The sequence below is a fragment of the Columba livia genome, chromosome 4 (assembly GCF_036013475.1).
Source record: "Columba livia isolate bColLiv1 breed racing homer chromosome 4, bColLiv1.pat.W.v2, whole genome shotgun sequence".
In the NCBI taxonomy this organism is placed as follows: Eukaryota; Metazoa; Chordata; class Aves; order Columbiformes; family Columbidae; genus Columba; species Columba livia.
In genome coordinates, this window is record NC_088605.1 from 20,080,978 (window position 1) to 20,098,405 (window position 17,428).

General features: G+C 38.4%; 1 protein-coding gene across 1 annotated transcript; it reads right to left on the reverse strand.

The window, feature by feature from the left end:
* Positions 1-931: 931 nt before the first annotated feature.
* CCKAR (cholecystokinin A receptor) lies at positions 932-8,083 on the reverse strand. The gene is made up of 5 exons (XM_065060675.1): positions 7,700-8,083; positions 6,730-6,981; positions 4,529-4,790; positions 2,686-2,813; positions 932-2,063 (listed from the first exon to the last, which is right to left on the reverse strand). The coding sequence occupies exons 1-5, from the start codon at positions 7,818-7,820 to the stop codon at positions 1,537-1,539; spliced, it is 1,290 nt and encodes a 429-aa protein (XP_064916747.1). The 5' UTR covers positions 7,821-8,083; the 3' UTR covers positions 932-1,536.
* Positions 8,084-17,428: the final 9,345 nt, after the last annotated feature.

Below are 17,428 nucleotides of genomic sequence, written 5' to 3' on the forward strand. Positions count from 1 at the left end.
AGCTGGATGCAAAAAACATAATAGCCAAAGGTGTGTGCTACACTGCCTGGGTAAACCGTTTCAGGCAGTAACAGAGTGCAGAACAGGCATCTAGGTGCCTGGAACTCAAAATATAATTCCAATTTAAAATCATTCTGTAAAGAGATCAGATTTTCCTGATTAAAAACCTGGAGAGGGGTCATAGTTAATATCCACATCTACATTTCACGCTGTGCTCGAATTTAATCTCTGTTTAATAACAAGTCTTAAATGATAGTGACTCAGCTAGAGGATAGAAGCATCTCCAACAGGATATTTTCACAAAACAAAATAAATGATATAACTTCTTCTGCTGAGCTCCACTGAGCAAAGGGCAGGACCTGAACACCCACACTCACCCTTGCGCTGCAGGAAAGAGCCTGATTTCTTGCTCAATAAACCACCAATAGCTACAACATTCAAATGGGGCATTTTTCCTCTGTTGAGTCTGCTTACAAACACCTCTAGTTGGAGAAAATAATTGTTCCAAAGTTTAGAAAAACTGTTTTCTGACAAAGTCTCTCACTTTTTGCTTGTTGTGTCTGCTGCTTCTTCATTTCTACCTCTAATGGCTTCTGTTTTTACTCAGCCAGTACCACAACAGTAGTGACTGTGAATATGTTAGTGAAATATGTTACTGCCATGGCCATCATCCTACGTCTTCAGTCCCGTGTCCTTTGTAAAATCACCTCTTTTTACCTTTATCCCAAGCATTTATCCCAATTTCCACAGGTGTTTGGGGTTCATCCAAGACCCTTCCATTTGCACGTGTGGGTACTTGCAGCTGCACAGAAGAAAGTCACTATTGGGGCTTTTTTCTATGGGGTCTGTTTAAACCAAAAATACATGAAAAGATGTTAATTCAAGTGATTGACTGAGTGAAGAATGCATTCCAGCCACAAAGTCATAAATATTTATTTTCATTTTATTTAAAAAAAAATATTTTACTTAAAAGTGTTATTTTCACATGGACAAACCAAATATCCCCTCCCCAAAATTCTGCTTTTAATTGACCATGACACCAAAATGAACTCAATATGTATTAGCTCAGTTAAAATAATGTGAAAAAATACTATGAATGTAACAGAAAGACTTTGATTCTGAGGCATAGATATTGAAGTGAAGACTGCCATACATGTAATCACATTTGAGGAGACTGTATTAGCGTCTTGAAAATTTTAAGAGAACTGCAGTTGAAAACTGAGGGAAACTGTTGATGTAAAGAACACCAATTTTTACAGGAGAATTTGTGACAAATAGAGCATCTTCTAAGGCTTTTTATAAAGCCCCTTATCTTCAGAGAGCCCTCTTCCTCTGTACTTTTGAAAGGAAGGTGACATAAAGCTCAGACAGTGATAGCATCCATTTCCCATTAAATTCTCCCTGCTTTTACTGTCGCTGAAGTGTTTCATTACCTCAGAACTAAATCATGTTCGTCTGATGCCACAGTCACTTTCCAAGACCAGGTGATAAACACTTGAATGTCTGTAGGCCATGGGCAGCTTCTTGTGACGCAGCTCAGGGGGGTGCGGATGCATTCATGTGCATGTAAGAGCATTTGGAGAGTGAAGCCCCTGTGGTCTTCCCCTCCTCTTCCTCACCAACCTCTCCCCGTATTGCAGGGGGCTTTTGCTTGGCACAGCAGGTGAAAGTGTCTAGAAAACCCATGCGGAAACGCTTGTTCATGAAGCAGTATATGATGGGGTTGACGCAGGCAGAAGTGTAGGACAACAAGTGGATGAAGGAGATGGGAGCTCCCGAGAGACGCTGGTCTGCCGAAGCGGTGTCAAACGCACGCCAGGCATTGACGCTGAAGATGGGAGTCCAGCAAAGGAAAAACAAAATCACTATCACCATCAACATGCGGATGACAAGTTTCTTGGCCATTAAGTTGGCGGAAGAGCTGCTGCTTCTCACCCTGTCTATTTTGGTATGGCTAGTTACGGAGAGCTGTTGCAATGGCATTTTCCTTTTTCTTTTGGTTTTGTTGAGGTAGCATCCATCTCCATCCTCGTATTTGGTACTGCAGGTACTTATTTTTCTTTCTGTGCATATAAAGTGGTACTTAAATAGTTAGCAAAACATCTCTAAACAGTGATCCAAAATACAAAGCAAAGAATGGAGTCTAAGTCTAAATAAATAACATAATTCATAGCTGAACAACTGCTGCAAAATAGCACTGGTCTGCTTCTGAGTCAGTCATGTACCAGCTGCTCTGCTTCTGCTATTTCCCAATATTCTCATGTCTTAACTCTATATAAACTGATGCAAAAAATGTAAGAAGACTGTTTGCTAAAGTATTCGCTGAAGATAGTTTTCAAAGTTGTATGCTTCTGTCTTAATTTGACTGTTTTTATTGTGGTGTTTATTCAGAGAGATGGTCCTCATCCATGGTCAGAAAAAAAAAAGTTATTTCTATAATAAGCAAATTAGAAATGTAATGTATCCTGCCCAGAGTCTTTGCAAGCAAGCCATAGGTGAGGAATTATTTGCTAGTGAATAGTGGAATAACTTCTGTCAATAAATGCATCTGGCAGGATCACAACTGTAGCTGACTGCAATGAATATTTTTGCAAATAGAAATTTTGTGTTCAGTAGCCTCAAGATGCCTGCTCATACCTTCAACTCTAACCTAAAAGAAAACCACAAACCTAAATGTATTTTTACCTCGTGAAGATTTTCTCTGGCTGGCATCAAATTTTATTCCTCTGTAGAGTTCCAAGGAAATCAGGCCATATGCAATCATCATTATAATCCCAGGTATAAGAAAGAGTATGAGTAGCAGGAAAATGTACCTAAAGAATCAAAAAACAATCTGTGACCAGGGAACAGCACAAACCCAGAAAAACTCCTTTTTCTCCTGGTGAGAATTTGGGTGGGTTGGGATTTCAAGATTTTGCTGGAATTTTTTCATACTAATACAAAGCATCATTTTGATGGCCCTGGAAATTAGAAGTTTCCCACCTCTTCTCTTCCTTCTTCCCTCAGAAACGTACAGCAGGAACAAGGTTATTGTGGCTGCAAAACATGTGTCACCCAGGCTCCGCAGGCCCAGAGGAGATGGGCACTCCCGCCGTGGCTGGAGGGGTCAGAAGGTCTCTGTCCAAGGAGTGGGGCTCCCTGCTTAACCAGGTAAGTGTCAGACGCCCTGTAGCTTTGAATGATGTAAAAATTGCCTGGCATGAGCTAGAGGAGCAGCTGCTGATTCTCAAAGGAGCCCCTGGTACTGGCAGTCTACTTCAGTGAGATCTGACTTGCCAAGGGTCGTGGCACACACGGGCAGGGACAGAGCAGCCACCACCTGGGCTTGCATCCCTGGGAGGGATCACAAGACTGGCAACACCTTTGCTAAAGGAAGCAGCTTTTACTTGATTGGGGAGGGGGAGGGAAGGGAAGGGAAAAGGGAAGGGGAAGGGGAAGGGAAAGGGGAAGGGGAAAGGGAAGGAAAAGGGAAAGGGAAAGGGGAAGGGGAAGAGGAAAGGGAGGGAAGAGGAAAGGGAGGGAAGAGGAAAGGGAAGGAAGGGGAAGGGGAAAGGGAAGGGAAGGGGAAAGGGAAGGGAAGGGGAAGGAGAAGAGGAAGGGGAAAGGGAAGGAAAAGGGAAGAGGAAAGGGAAGGGGAAAGGGAAGCAAAAGGGAAGAGGAAGGGAAGGGGAAGGGAAAGAAGAAGAGAATTTTGCCCTGCACCCTCCATCCTCTTTTGTCCTCAGGCAGATACTTGGCAAATACCTGAGACTACTGAAAGCATTAATACAAATTTACTGTGTTTGTGGATACACCACACTGAAGTGGTGCACACTTTAATCTTGTTTCCAGTTCCAACTGACCTTCAGTATCCAAAATATCTTACCTCTTCTCAGTGCCAGTTGAAGTATTTAGTTGTTGCACAAGGGCACAATGTCTAACTATTAATAATATTGCTGCTTGACACTGCTACTACTTACTTACTCTGCCTGGATGTGACTTGGAGCACTGTCTCTGCTCTCATCTCTCTGCCCCTATTTTCTATAAGTGACCAAAGGGTTCCATTCTCAACCTCATTTGCAACCTCTCCAAGTTCTCATATTCTACTTCTCTGCATCAGGGACCTTCAGACAAACAAATTAACAGGCAAGGCAGCTCCCAGGGAGATGGTTGTATGTCTCTGTGTCTCTGAAAGATTAATGAAGGCTTTCTCTGAAAATATTTAAGTTTCTGTATAAATGAGTGAAAGCAGTACTCCTACTTGAATGACAGATGCTTTTTTACAGTGACAGTAGGGGCTTAGCAGACCATACTGTGAGAATCATTGCCATGTTGGGTATCATTCCTATGACAAGGGAAAAGTCATAAAAGTGTCAAAATGTAAGCAGCTTAAAAACACTTTTTTTAAAAAAAATTCTTAAATAAACATGATAGAAGTGTAAATGTTTGCTGAAGGTTATTACTTGATTTTCAACAGGCTTAATGCTACCATGAAATCCTGTTTTCCACCAGATAATTATGCATTTGCTAACAGTCAGTTATGTCTTACCAAGACTGCTGAATGACATCACTTGGCCAAAGGAGCCGACACATATTTGCTGTGGTGTTGTTATACTTGGTAAAAGGCACCAGTTTGCTGTAAATTGGGTATGGTGACATGATAATGAAGGAAACACACCAGGTAGCAGCAATCACTTTCAAGGCATGAGATTTTGTCTGCCAGACCCTGGACTGCAGCGGTTTGCAAATGGCACTGTATCTCTCCAAAGATATAGCAACGAGGTTGAATGTAGATACACTTACAGAGATACCTATATATATGAAAGAAAGAAAAAGGTTATTCCCTTGTTTAAAAGATTCATTTTATTTTCAAATAGTCTTGCTAACTTTTTGTACATATATAAAAATTAAAAATATAGCAAACTATTTATAAGCCAAAACATTGATGAATATCATACTAAGTCAGCAAAGAATGTGTGGGCAATAGGTCTGGGTCTCCAAACTGATGTTCCTGCTCTGTGTTTCTTTAACTCCAGAAGTCCAATATAAAAGATTTGTTTTGTCAAACCATGAAATTATAACAGGGAAAGAAGACACTTTTCCTCCTAATTCTTCTTTTTGCTGCTGTGGTTTATCCACTCCACTAATTGCACTGAAATTCAAACAAGCATTTGAAATCAGTGGGATTATGCTGTTAATTACTCTTTTAACTCAGGACTTCATAACGCCTCTTCCGTTGTTTTAATTTTTTCAAGTGTCTTGCTTGACTGCTGATCTGATTTTCTCATTCAAGAGAATTAAATATATTATCTTTTTTTTAATTAGGTGCTAATGGAATTACAAAGCAGGAGAATGAAGAATGAACCAGAATCTTTGTCCTTCAAGTGTCCTTAATTTCTCCTATTCATACATTATAAAATGCAATGCAGTGGTCTGTATTTCTGTCACTGAGGCGCCCCAGTTTATCACTGCAAGATTATAAATATTTCTTCTTAACTTTGTCACAAATTTTTCTTTCAGTGAAAGATCTTTCATTTAGTGGCCTCTGTGAATGTTCTAATGTGTGTCAAAATATGAAATGCCAATATCTTTACAGTTTGCTTTAAACAAATTATCTGTAGTTTAAAATAAGTCTTCCTACATCTTAAAATGAAAAAATGAGCACAGATAATGCAATGGATGTCAGTACCTGTTTGTCAGCTGAAGCCTCTGTTAACCTGAACTCCTAATGGGAAATACCTGGTTTCTGACTCTTAAACACCTTCATCATGAAAAACTTCATGTTTGAAAATATTTCACTGGATGTTTTATAAAGTAATTTACACAGTGTGAAATAGGAGAAAGATTACAATGCTTCAGTAATGTTTTATGGTATTTGTGGCAACAATTCCTCATAATTGCTTAAACATGGCCTTTAGATCTATTTGCTTTATCTACAAAAAGATGTTGATTTCCCATTCGCACACTTTAAGTGTGTACTTTCACATTACATCAAAGTTCTCAAGGGCACGGCTCGAAAGCAGACCTGAGGTTTCTGGAACTACCTGAGGATCTCCCAAGGTAGTAAAAACCTTACATAATGTGATTTTTTTAATTACTTTTTAATTTATTTTTAAAGAAACAAACAACTGAGACAAAATTGCTTGTACAGACATACATAATCCAGGCATTTTGAAACCCCTGGCTTTTCAACCAAAGGGGGCATGGCAAGGTATATAAAAGTGATGCTTCTTAAAGTCAGCCTCTAAAACCTGTATCTGTCTATTGCGGTCTCCTGGTGAGCTCTGATCACACATGGTCTCTTCTCAAAAGGTGCTTCTTCTAACTTCCAGTTCCACAAATGACACCTATTTTGGAACTTTTTTTTTCCATGTATCACTGAGACCAAAAATTTGTGAGCAAAATCTGCCCTTTGTGAGGCTGGTACAACCATGTCATTTCTGCTGGGTGACCTGAACAGTGCTGATAACCCTGCCAGCAATAGGTAAGCAAGTGCATGTGTTGGGCTCCTCATTAAAGCTTCATCGTGCAACACACTTCTCACTTAATTTTAACTACCCACAGAGGTGTTTTGCTGGATCGTACTGAGGGAACCTGAACCACAAAGTTCTGCACTATTAAGTTGTTTCCTTATTATTTTAGTACCTGTTCAATGGCAGATGGAAACAATTGGCTTTTTACTGCTTTAATGACCTTCTCACTTATCTCATTTAGCAATCTTCGAAGTAAGTATAAACTTCCAAGACTTACCCATGAAATAAGTGGCAGTTTTGCAAACAGCGCTACCAAAAATAAAATCTTTCAGCAGGTTGGGAATGAGGGTGAATGGCATGCAGAAAAGGCAGAGCATCAGGTCGCTGACTGCTAGTGACAGCAGAAAAGTGTTGGTGACTGTTCTCATCCGCTTGTTTCTAATCAGTACTGTAATTACCAGAATGTTCCCCAAAACACTGAGCAGAAATATCAAACAATACAGCAGAATCCGAATAATCTGATGCAGATCTGAAAATTGTCACAAGAAAAAAAAATCGGTTATGCACTATACATATTTTCAAAAACCTTTCTGTATTTAGTTTTACTAAGGTTTATGTCTTTACACCAATATCAAATCTGTGGAAGTTCTGAAATTCTTAAACTTATTCTGATCTACCTGAATTGCATAACATCAAAATACAACACAAGCAGACAATGTCCACTTGGAGGGCCAAACATGACTTCTTAAAAGCGCATTCTGCTCACACTATTTAGTGTGCGCTGCTCACTTACCATGGCAGTTCGTCCTTTGTGCAGAAGTAAGAAATGATACAGCAATCAAAAATATTTTAATACATGGATTTTTTTCAGCCTCAGAGTGCTATAAATTAATATTTATTCACTTTAATACACAGTATCAGGTAAGATAACTCCATTGTTATTTAATTGCTCGGGGTAAAAATAATGTTTCTCCATATCCTTAGCAGAGCTGTTTATATGTTGTGCCCGATAGTGTTACTGTTTTAGTTTTCCATTATATCCAAATTTTCTTCTGGTTGAATTTTTAACTTGGAAAACCAATACATACTAAATTCTCTCATGCATGTTTCTCTTTCTAACTTATCAGCAAGCAGGTGATTTTGTACTCTCTCACAGAAAAAGCCTTGTGTAACTGTTTCTTTCCATAGTTCCTCTATTTTCAGCTAGAACTAAAACTGCCTGAAAAAATCTCTATTTCTGTACATACCTTTAGAAGGATAAGGTGGATCATTCACACAGAAGAAAGTGTCATTTTCCAATATGATATCACACAGAAAAGCAGTAATATTGGTACCGTTCCCGAGGAAGCTTGCATCGACTATTTCCATTCTTCAGTATCCACAGGTTATCTTTGAGGAAGAAGAGGATGGGTTTGTTACTATCTGCCCATTCCTTCAGTAAACAAATACATTTCTGAATGAAATCTTCGGGAGAAACACAAGAGAGGCAGTTGTGCAATGAAGCTTTTCTAACTCTCCGTCAGGAGCACCCAGCACACAGAGTCCTGCTCAGAGTGAACAGGATTTATTCTGTGGGCAGACCAGGCAGTTCAGAAAAGCAAAGCATGTGGCACATCCCCGCTCACACGTACAAACGCACATCCATACACATCCCCTCTGGTACTTTTTAAGATCCACCCTCTCCTGTTACTGGACTCCTGTCGGGATTATAAATAGGCTAGAAAAAGATTACAGCGTTAACCCCTTGCAATATTGCTGCTACTCGTGTGTCTGCAATATTTCTCAGAGGGAGTCTGTGACACCGCAACCAGTAAATCACAACCGGTGAGTGATGAGAGTGACAAATCCATCTCTCAACCAACAACATTTAGGATGGTAACAGTAGCTGAATAAAAGGGCAGAGAAGAACATAGTGAACATTTTGCATGCCTTGCATCAAAATGATTCTTATCTTCATATTTTTCAGAGCAGACTGGAGATTGGGTGTGCTCAGAAAAAGAAGAGCTGTTACATTTATCTCACTTGGTGAAGTGCTAACTTCTTATGAAAGCCCTGTACGTGCCTGATCCAAACCCCAGCAAGTCAATAGAAAGACTCACTAATTTTAATGTTCTGGGGTCAAACCTTATGAAAGTATGTTATCAAAATTCTTGGTTATTTTAAGCAGAAGCCTGCACTTCTTCTCAGTGCAAGGACGTGAATACAAACTTAATGAACTGATAAATTGTACTACATTACTAACGCATTAGTGTAAGTAAAACACAACAATCTTGATTGTTTAGAAGAAAGTCTTTCTTCTGCACTCTGCTTTTTGAATGCATAAACATCATCCTCTCTGGTGTTTTCACAGAGTCATGGGCTTTTAACTTCCAGTATACAGCTTTTTTATGGCCAAGTATGTAAATTAATATTATAAATGCATCCCTGCTACAACTCAATGGAAAACTTCACATCTAAAATGTCTTCTACTTAAATAGGTAAGGCAATTACTGGTTCCTCATAACAAGTGAGGTCACCTTACAGTCGATATACAATCTCCCCAGCTTTGCTTTATAATGCCATTAATGGGAACAGGTATGTAGGAGAGTAGATTGAAAAGTTACACCTAAAGTTCCAATTTCTAGATAATCTTTTCTTTATCAGATTAATTTCATTTTTTCCATTTCTTTTAAAAATCTGAGATAAAATGACTCAAGCTGGCACTTAGTCTATACAATGTATGAATGTCTCAGCTGAAAAAAACATTCAGTCCGGCAGGACTCAATTCTAGTTTCAAAGGTGTAATGCACTGGTAAGAAATTAATCCAAAGTGACACGTTCTGGTTTATTTTTCCACTTGTGAATCTCAAAATGGGAGACAAGCATACTGACGCAATGAAAGTTGAAATAGGTTTCCATTTCTGCAATGACTGAGCATTAAGCCTGGACACTAGGTACCAACAACATCTCTGAAACCAGATTTTTCTCTTAGCTAGCTAATTCAGCTTTAATTTTTTTATATATTTTCTACTACAAAATTTACAGGTGTTACTAATCAACCACTCAAATTACTAACTTCACACTGAATTATACATATTTTTTTAACTGTTTTAGTTTTGAATATAATTGTAATTATTCAAGTTTTTCCTAAACATACACTCTGACAGTTTAAAATTATTATAATATCCCAAACAGCCGAAATGGCAGCCAAGACAGGTACTGATTTAGTAGTGGTAATGCACAGGAAAAATAACGAATGCTTTTTGGAAAGAACTACTGCACTTAGGTTGCTTTTGTTGCTCCTCTTCATAGATAATAAAATGCAGACTAGCCGAAACTTCTGGTTAACAACTTCTCTTTCAAAGTAATTTTGAAAATTACTTTCTGTAGAAGAAAAATCAAGGACAAACCAACTCAGACCAAATTTTGCAGCCTTTGTTTGCCTTTCTAATCTGTCCTTTACACTCGAGGTACTGATCCTGCTTTCTATATCTGTATGTAATTCACTTCAATGAAGTCTTCAAATTTTAGGGCTTTCAATCTGATTCTGAGATTTAAGAAATCTTTGTGTATCAAAAGAAATTATTATAATTATTTACAATTCTTATGATGGTCTGACCTGCTGCAAAATACAGGCTGGGTAACTGTGTTTAGCAATTCCTTTACTGAATTAAATACCTTGTAAAGGAGTTCGAGGCTTTCTATAAGCAAGATATCTAATTGTTGTTCTGGGCTCATTCTTAATGTGGAAGAGATCTTTCTGAATTCTTGGCACCTGCTATTAGATCTGCATTAGAGAAAATTATTTGGTATGTTTTCAGTTGCAGTTGTGTTGAATGGCTGATATTAGCAGTATTATTATTTACTGTATTATTTATTTACCATAGATGTGTTGCAATTTGGAGTTGGATTCTCCCCCAATTAGTTTTTAATCTACAGCTTTTATACTGGTTGCACCACTGTACTTTTGCAGTGAGAGGTTAATTGCTGGTGTTCTGGTGAGTTACAGCTTGGTTTTTCCTGTACTTTGAGGAAGCAACGGTACACTAAGGATTAATTTTTATTCATGTTGTCAAATATAGACTGGACTGACAGTGTGCACTTATCATCTGTTGGGCTTCCAAACTTGCTGAGCTGGATGCATAGAGTCTTCCATGAACTCTCCAGGATCTGCTTAAAAAGAAGAGAAGAAAAAGAGCGAATGGAGGTCTGGGGGACACATATTTAGTGATCAGGAGGGAAGACAAGATTAGGAGAATAATTAGGGGGATCGTTGCAGTCAAAGAGAATACACTGTCTCTCCACTGTATCATGACAGACAGTGAATTATCATTCTGAAGTTAACTTCTATGTACCTGATACAATTTCGTCATATCTGAAGAACATCAGGTTGGTTGTTCATTCCTTGTAAACAAGCAATTTTTACATTCCATGAGCATTGTGGCCCAGGTCCAAAATCTTTTCTAGTTATTCTACAGTATTTCACAGATGCTAACGCATAAAGATGAACCTAGAATTTAAATAATGGCACATTGTGGTTTTGTGTTGTTTTTTCCTTTGTTCCTTTCCTAATAATTCCTGTAATCCTATTTACCTTTATTATGAATACTGAGAATTGAACTGATGTTTTTGTGGAATAACCTACTGTAAATTCAGTAGTCTCTCTCCTGCATAGTAATATCTAGTTTAGAGCCCTACACTATTCATGAAAAGTTATAATTGTTTTCTGCTTTGCAGTTATTTTTAGTTCTCCCATTTTATCAGAAAGATCTTTCGGCAGTCCTTCAAGTCAGTTTTTGTTTCTCCTTTCCTTGAATGACTTAGCAGAAGCAGAAAACTCTTCTACCTCAAACCTTCTTCCCATTTTCTGGAGCATTTATGAAAGAGACGAACAGCTGTACCAAAGCTTCCTGTGGGGCTCCATTCAGAATTGCCTTTCACTCCTACTTTTCTTTCCTACTTTTTATTTCCAATCTTCTAATCATGCTGTTCCCTCTTTCCCTCCAGAACAACACTCTACTTGTCCATGGTCTTAAATTGCTCCTGAACTCCTGCTTCCATGATTCTCCTAGCTCTTTCTGGCAAGAAAATCCATACCAAATTTGCTCCCTCAGCCCAGATAAGTCTTTCAGGACTGTCAGTGAATGTTGATTGTCATGTGTTAAATCATCCCAGGCCTAAAGAAGCAATGAAGAAACAAAGTAAGAAATGATACTGCAGCTCAGTGATGTGTGTTGTGCCCACAGCAGAAGGGAATAATGTTTTAAGTTAAAGAAACAGAACACAAAGCCTGATGCACACATGCAAGTCATTGAAAAACTCAGCATGTATTCTACTGAATTGTTAAGACTTTTACCAGCACTGCCACCACTGAATCACTCATTGCTTCGTAAAGGTAGCCCAGAGCCATGTTTGCATTGCAGCTCACTTTTTCTGTATGTGCAAATTAATATGACATTTGTCAGGCTTATTGTCCTGACTTACATGTGAGCAGATGGCTTCATCTCTTGCCATTCACGTCTTCCCACTGCAAGCCCACTGGTGGTGGGAGTGGCAGTACCAGGCTGTGTGTAGATAAGGCTGCCATGAGCATGCCACGTGGAAAAGGCTGAACTGACAGAGAGCAGTAGGCTCTTGTGGAGGACTTGGCATAATGTTCTTCACCTCTGGGGGTCATGGGTGCAGCTGGTCATCAGTGGTACATACCACTGCATGGTCCTACTAACCTCCTTGCTCTTAAGGGGGTGAGAGACTGGCCAGCCTGCAGGACACTGCAAAAAAACACTAAAAAACCCATCCATGTCCCAGACATCAGTCTCAGCTGTATGCGGGAAGGTGTGAAGGACCAGCTTCCTCATGGCAGTCGGAGTCCATCACCTAGCCCCATCCCAAGGGATGGGCCCACCACTGCTTCCTCAGCACATGCAAGAGGGCTGAAGCCATTCAGGTCCAGCAGCCATGGCCAGAGGCCTCGTGTAGTCTGCAGAAATGCAAAATGGGCCAAATGGCCTTGGACATGGCCTGCTTTGTGAAGCCAGTTGGCACAGCCACATGCTGCAGACAGCAAATGAGCAGACAGGGTGGTGGTGGGAGGCAGCATATGCAGCACAGACATGGAAGGCTGAGGGATAAGTATCAAGCCATGGTTGACTCCAGAGGGTACTAATTTCAACCAAAAGCACGTGCAGGACAAGTGAGGGGGTGCTAGCTAGTGCAAATCCCAACAACTGTGTAATTACTGTTTAAACAAACTGGATCATCTTGTTCACATGCTCAGATCTCTAAATCTGTAAGGTGTAGCCTTCCTCTACAAAGTTTGGGCAGATCACATGTCCAGAGATTTTTATCCGTTACTACAATCCCCACCAGTGCCCCTTCTATGGGTGCCAGGCTCACAGACAGGTTTGTAATTCCAAGGGTTTCGTTTCCCTGGAGCCTCTCTTAAACACTGGTATCACATTTGTGTAATGTTTTTTCTCTGGCAATAGTGTAGGTCTAAGCAAGAGGTTACACATCATGTTTAATAATTTTACTGTTTCCTTTAGAAGTTCTGGATGAATACCATCTGCTTCTGGGCTGAGCTGGATTCAGTGTCTGCTGGTTAAACTGCCAGACTAAATAAATAAGAATTTGCTATGAGCTCCAGACTCCCCTTTTGGAGTAGATTTCTGTATGAAACATATTAAGATCAAAGAGTTTTGTTTTTCTAGGCTTTTTTTTTTTCCCATTTTTTTTTTCACTCAAATAATCAACCAATAATCTTAATGTTTGGACAGTTCTGAGTTGCCTTTTTAACATAATTTCTCTACATTTTGCTAATTGCACGATAGATTGTTCTCTGTGCAGATCAGTATCATCTCATTGTCTCCCTGCAAGCTGTAAGAGAAAGAAAAAAAGGCTGCTGTTTTAATGAAAAGCTTGCTAATCACAGATGTACTTTTATTACATAGGAAAAACAAAGACCTGAATGTCTGTCCCACTTGAAGTTAATAATGCATTATTTGGGATGTTGGAAGTTTTAGGCAAGAACTTCCTTTGAGTTGTCTTCTTTATTAACAACACTACCTTATTGACAAAATTGGCTTTGTTAATTAAGAAATAATTTTGGTACCATAGTCTGCCTGTGTAGATAGTTTAGAGAAAAGTATAAAAATATTTTTCCCTGTATTCAAAGACGAGGCCTGGTAATCCACAATAAATTATATTATTATATTATATTATAATTATATTATTATTATATAATTATATAATTATATATTATATATAATTATATATATAAAATATATATATAATTATATATAATTATATAATTATAATTATATTATATTATATTATATTATATTATATTATATTATATTATATTATATTATATTATATAATATTATATTATATTATATTATATTATATTATATTATATTATATATATTATATTAATTTTTTGTCTTAATTCTTGTTTTCCCTTTAATGTCAAATACCAAACACACTGGCTTTGCAGCCAAAACAGTTGCTGCGGTCTGTCATTCCATGCTATGTGTATAATGCTTTTCTCATCCCAAACCAAAACACATCCATTTATATTTGCCTCATTCATTTTTCCTGAAGAATATGAATCTGTTCTGTTTTTTCATTAATTTAACAAAGATCATTACTTAAATTTAAAGAGAAACTTCACTTGTAAAATGATGACTCTGGAAAAGCTTACCTTTATTTTGTTCTCAAACCAACAAAAAATTTTGGGTTTGTTGCCAGCTGTTTTTTGTCCTGGCAAGTGAAATAAAATAAATTAATTAGGAGAAATATATATGGAAAGTAGTAGTCTACTTCTGTTCTCACTTGCCAAGGTTACACTGGCATTAGGCCGCTGATTCAGTGGAGTTACTCACACAGATACAAACTACAGGGAGATCTGGATTAGGCCACACTTTTGGAGAACATAAAAAATTCTCAAGAACACATTTAATTTAATATTTTTCAAGGTGATCTGAGCTTGAGTCTGATCATTATCTTGAAGTAATTGAAATCAAGACCGGTGTATATCATGCTCATCTGAACTCAATAGCACTAAGGATGAAATTTACTTCAGAACACCCTGTTGTACCATCAGTAATTTCTGAAATAACATTCACCAACTGTAGAAGGGATCAAAGGCAAGCAATATGCATCTCCAGTGGTCATGTATGACACGGCTGTGGCATGTAGCTTAATAAATGCCTGGAAGAATCCACAGGTCTTGATGGATGATACTTGATCTGGACACATCTCAAGGTAACTTTTAAACAATTTTGGGGGTGACCACTGTTCGTTCTTCTGAAGCACAAATTCATATTATTTGAACTTGTTGGATGTTTGCAGTATCATCCACCCACCATAGCTGTGAGACACGTCGCAGCTGGCCCTGATGCTTTCATGGGCATCCAGTCAGCCTGTCATACCATCTTCCTCAGAAGAGAGGAAACGAGGCCTCCCAGGTGATGGCTGTGACTTTTGTACAACGTTCAAGGTTCACTGATGAACAGGACAAGTAAAGCATATTGTCTCCATAATTCTTCAGGTCTAATTTTATAATTATATTAGAGATTCTGTGTGTTTCCCAGGTGAAAGAACAACCAGAAATTCAGTTTGGCTCCAGAGATCGCTACGCACTAGGTTCAGCTGCATTTCTTCTCTCCATATACCTGGCCATCTTACTGTTAAAACTGAGGGCAGTAGTTGTAACAATGCTCACTGAACAACTGAAGCCAACCCTTTTCTTTTTCATGGCTTACCATAACTGATGCACAAGTGCTTATGAGAAAAAACAGAAACCCATGAAAGAAGAAAACAGATATTTTTAAAACATGCTTGTTTCTTCTGTAAGCTATACACTGGGTTGTACAGCCCTATGTTTTTCTTCCCTCTGTGAATATATTAGTTCGTCAGAAAAAGCAGTGCAGGATTCAAGCTAGAGATTCAAGGAAATAGCCCCGCACACTCTTGTGTTGTGGATGCTAGAACCACATGCCAATTTACCATCATTAATACATGGCCCAAGAGGTCACTTTTTTTTTTTTTTAATTAACACTATCAGGCGTTAGTACCATTAATAGGCTCATTTGACTACATTTTTGCATACAGACCAGCACCGGCCAAAGTGAGAATCCATCACATGTTCTAAGGTACCAGTTGCCCAAGATTGTTTTCTGAGGTACAGTTGTGGCATGGTTTGTAACAAACAGATGAAAGATCAGGGGCTGCCACCAGAAACAGCCCCCATTGCTTGTAATTTCAGCAACAAAACTGGAACGGACTGCTAAATAAACCTCTAACTGTAACAGCTGAGAGCTGTAGTCTTTTCTTTTTAAGATTTCAGTTCAGCACATGAGAGAGGCACTACTGGTTTACTGCTAGAGATTTTCACTAGTAGATCTCACAGAAGTATATGAAAGAAGCTACTTACGTTAACTGCAGCCACCATGAGTTTCAATTTAAAGATTAGAAAAACGAAGCACAGGAAAGTGAAATATTTGGCACGGGCCACTCCATGGGCTGGTGGAAGAGTCAGGAAAAGGAAGGCAATGTCTTCAGACTTAGTCCAGTGCTACATTTGTCAGACAGCTCTGCTCTCAAAAGAAGCCACGCTATACTCATGACGTTAGGATCAAATAGATTTCCACATTTCCGCAGAATTAGATAAAGAGATGTTAGCTTCACAACATCAACTAAGTCATTAAGGGACTGGCTGTGCAGTTAGTAGGGAGGAAATAGAGAAAGTCAGCTGACGTATTATTGGGTGAATTGGTACCAGCATGTCTGAAGCCACGGTTTTAATTTAAGATTCCAAAGTTTATGTGGCTTACTATGTACACAGAGAAGTTACTTTGTGTTTCATGACATCTGATCTGACATCTAAATTTTTGGAGGAGTATCAGTTTCTGCAACAGAATATAAATACCTTTAAATTAATACTACTGAAATTTGTTCCTTGGCATCTGAGTTCCCAAGAATCATTTAATCCTTGGCTTAAGGGAACCTAAGCTATGTGTAGCAAGAGAAGTATTGTCTGCATCAGAAAACTACTGAAATTACATTTACATAAGAATTCATTTAATCAACAACAGTAGTACTTGAAATCTTCAGTTTTTATAGGAATCATAAACTTGCCATGAACAGCAGTCATCTGATTTGACATAAATTTCCACAAGTCTGTACTAGAAATTGAACATACAATTTGCTTATATTTTGATGAATTCTCTATTATTCAGTAGCTAAAGTGGGATACACAGCCTTACTTTTTCCAAAGTACACATCTGGCCAAGTCTCTTATCAACAACTGAATTCTGAGTACGAATTTTAGTCATTTGAGAGAATTCGGAACATGAAGTGAGGGTAAAGAATAAGAAAAAGAGAACAGGAAATAAAGTATTTGCAGTAGGACTGCAGTATGAAATACCTATCCAGAGTTATTTCTAAACCCAGAGCTATACTGAAAACTTTTAGGAGATCTTGCAAAATGTCTCTCCTTTAGAAGACCTTTCTACCATTACTGCTGGTACGACATAGAGAGCTACTATCGTCTATAAATCCCACAAAGAAACAATACTCTGTCCTTGATAGCACTTAACCCAAGTGGGATACTGATCTAATAAAAAGAAAAGCAAACGATTGTGTGATGTCTAGAATTTTGCTGGTTTTCCATCATCATGGTTTTGCATGGAAAGGTACTCAGGCAGTGAAAGAATGGGTTGTCCATTTCTAGTTTTGGGGCTCCTAGAATGAAAGTAAGATTTTAAGTTAGGTTCATGGCTATGTATTTCCTTGTACACAACTAAGTATTTTATTGTTTGACTCTTGTTCTTTTACTGTGACAATCTCCAGGCCAGTTTTTTGCTTAACTGGAACTGTGCTAGCTGACAGTTTGGACTAATTATTGAATGAAGTAAGACAAGGTGCAGGGGACCTTTGAGAGTGAAGACAATTTACCTCAGCTGAAGTTCTGTTCTAGGTCTTCATTTCTGGAA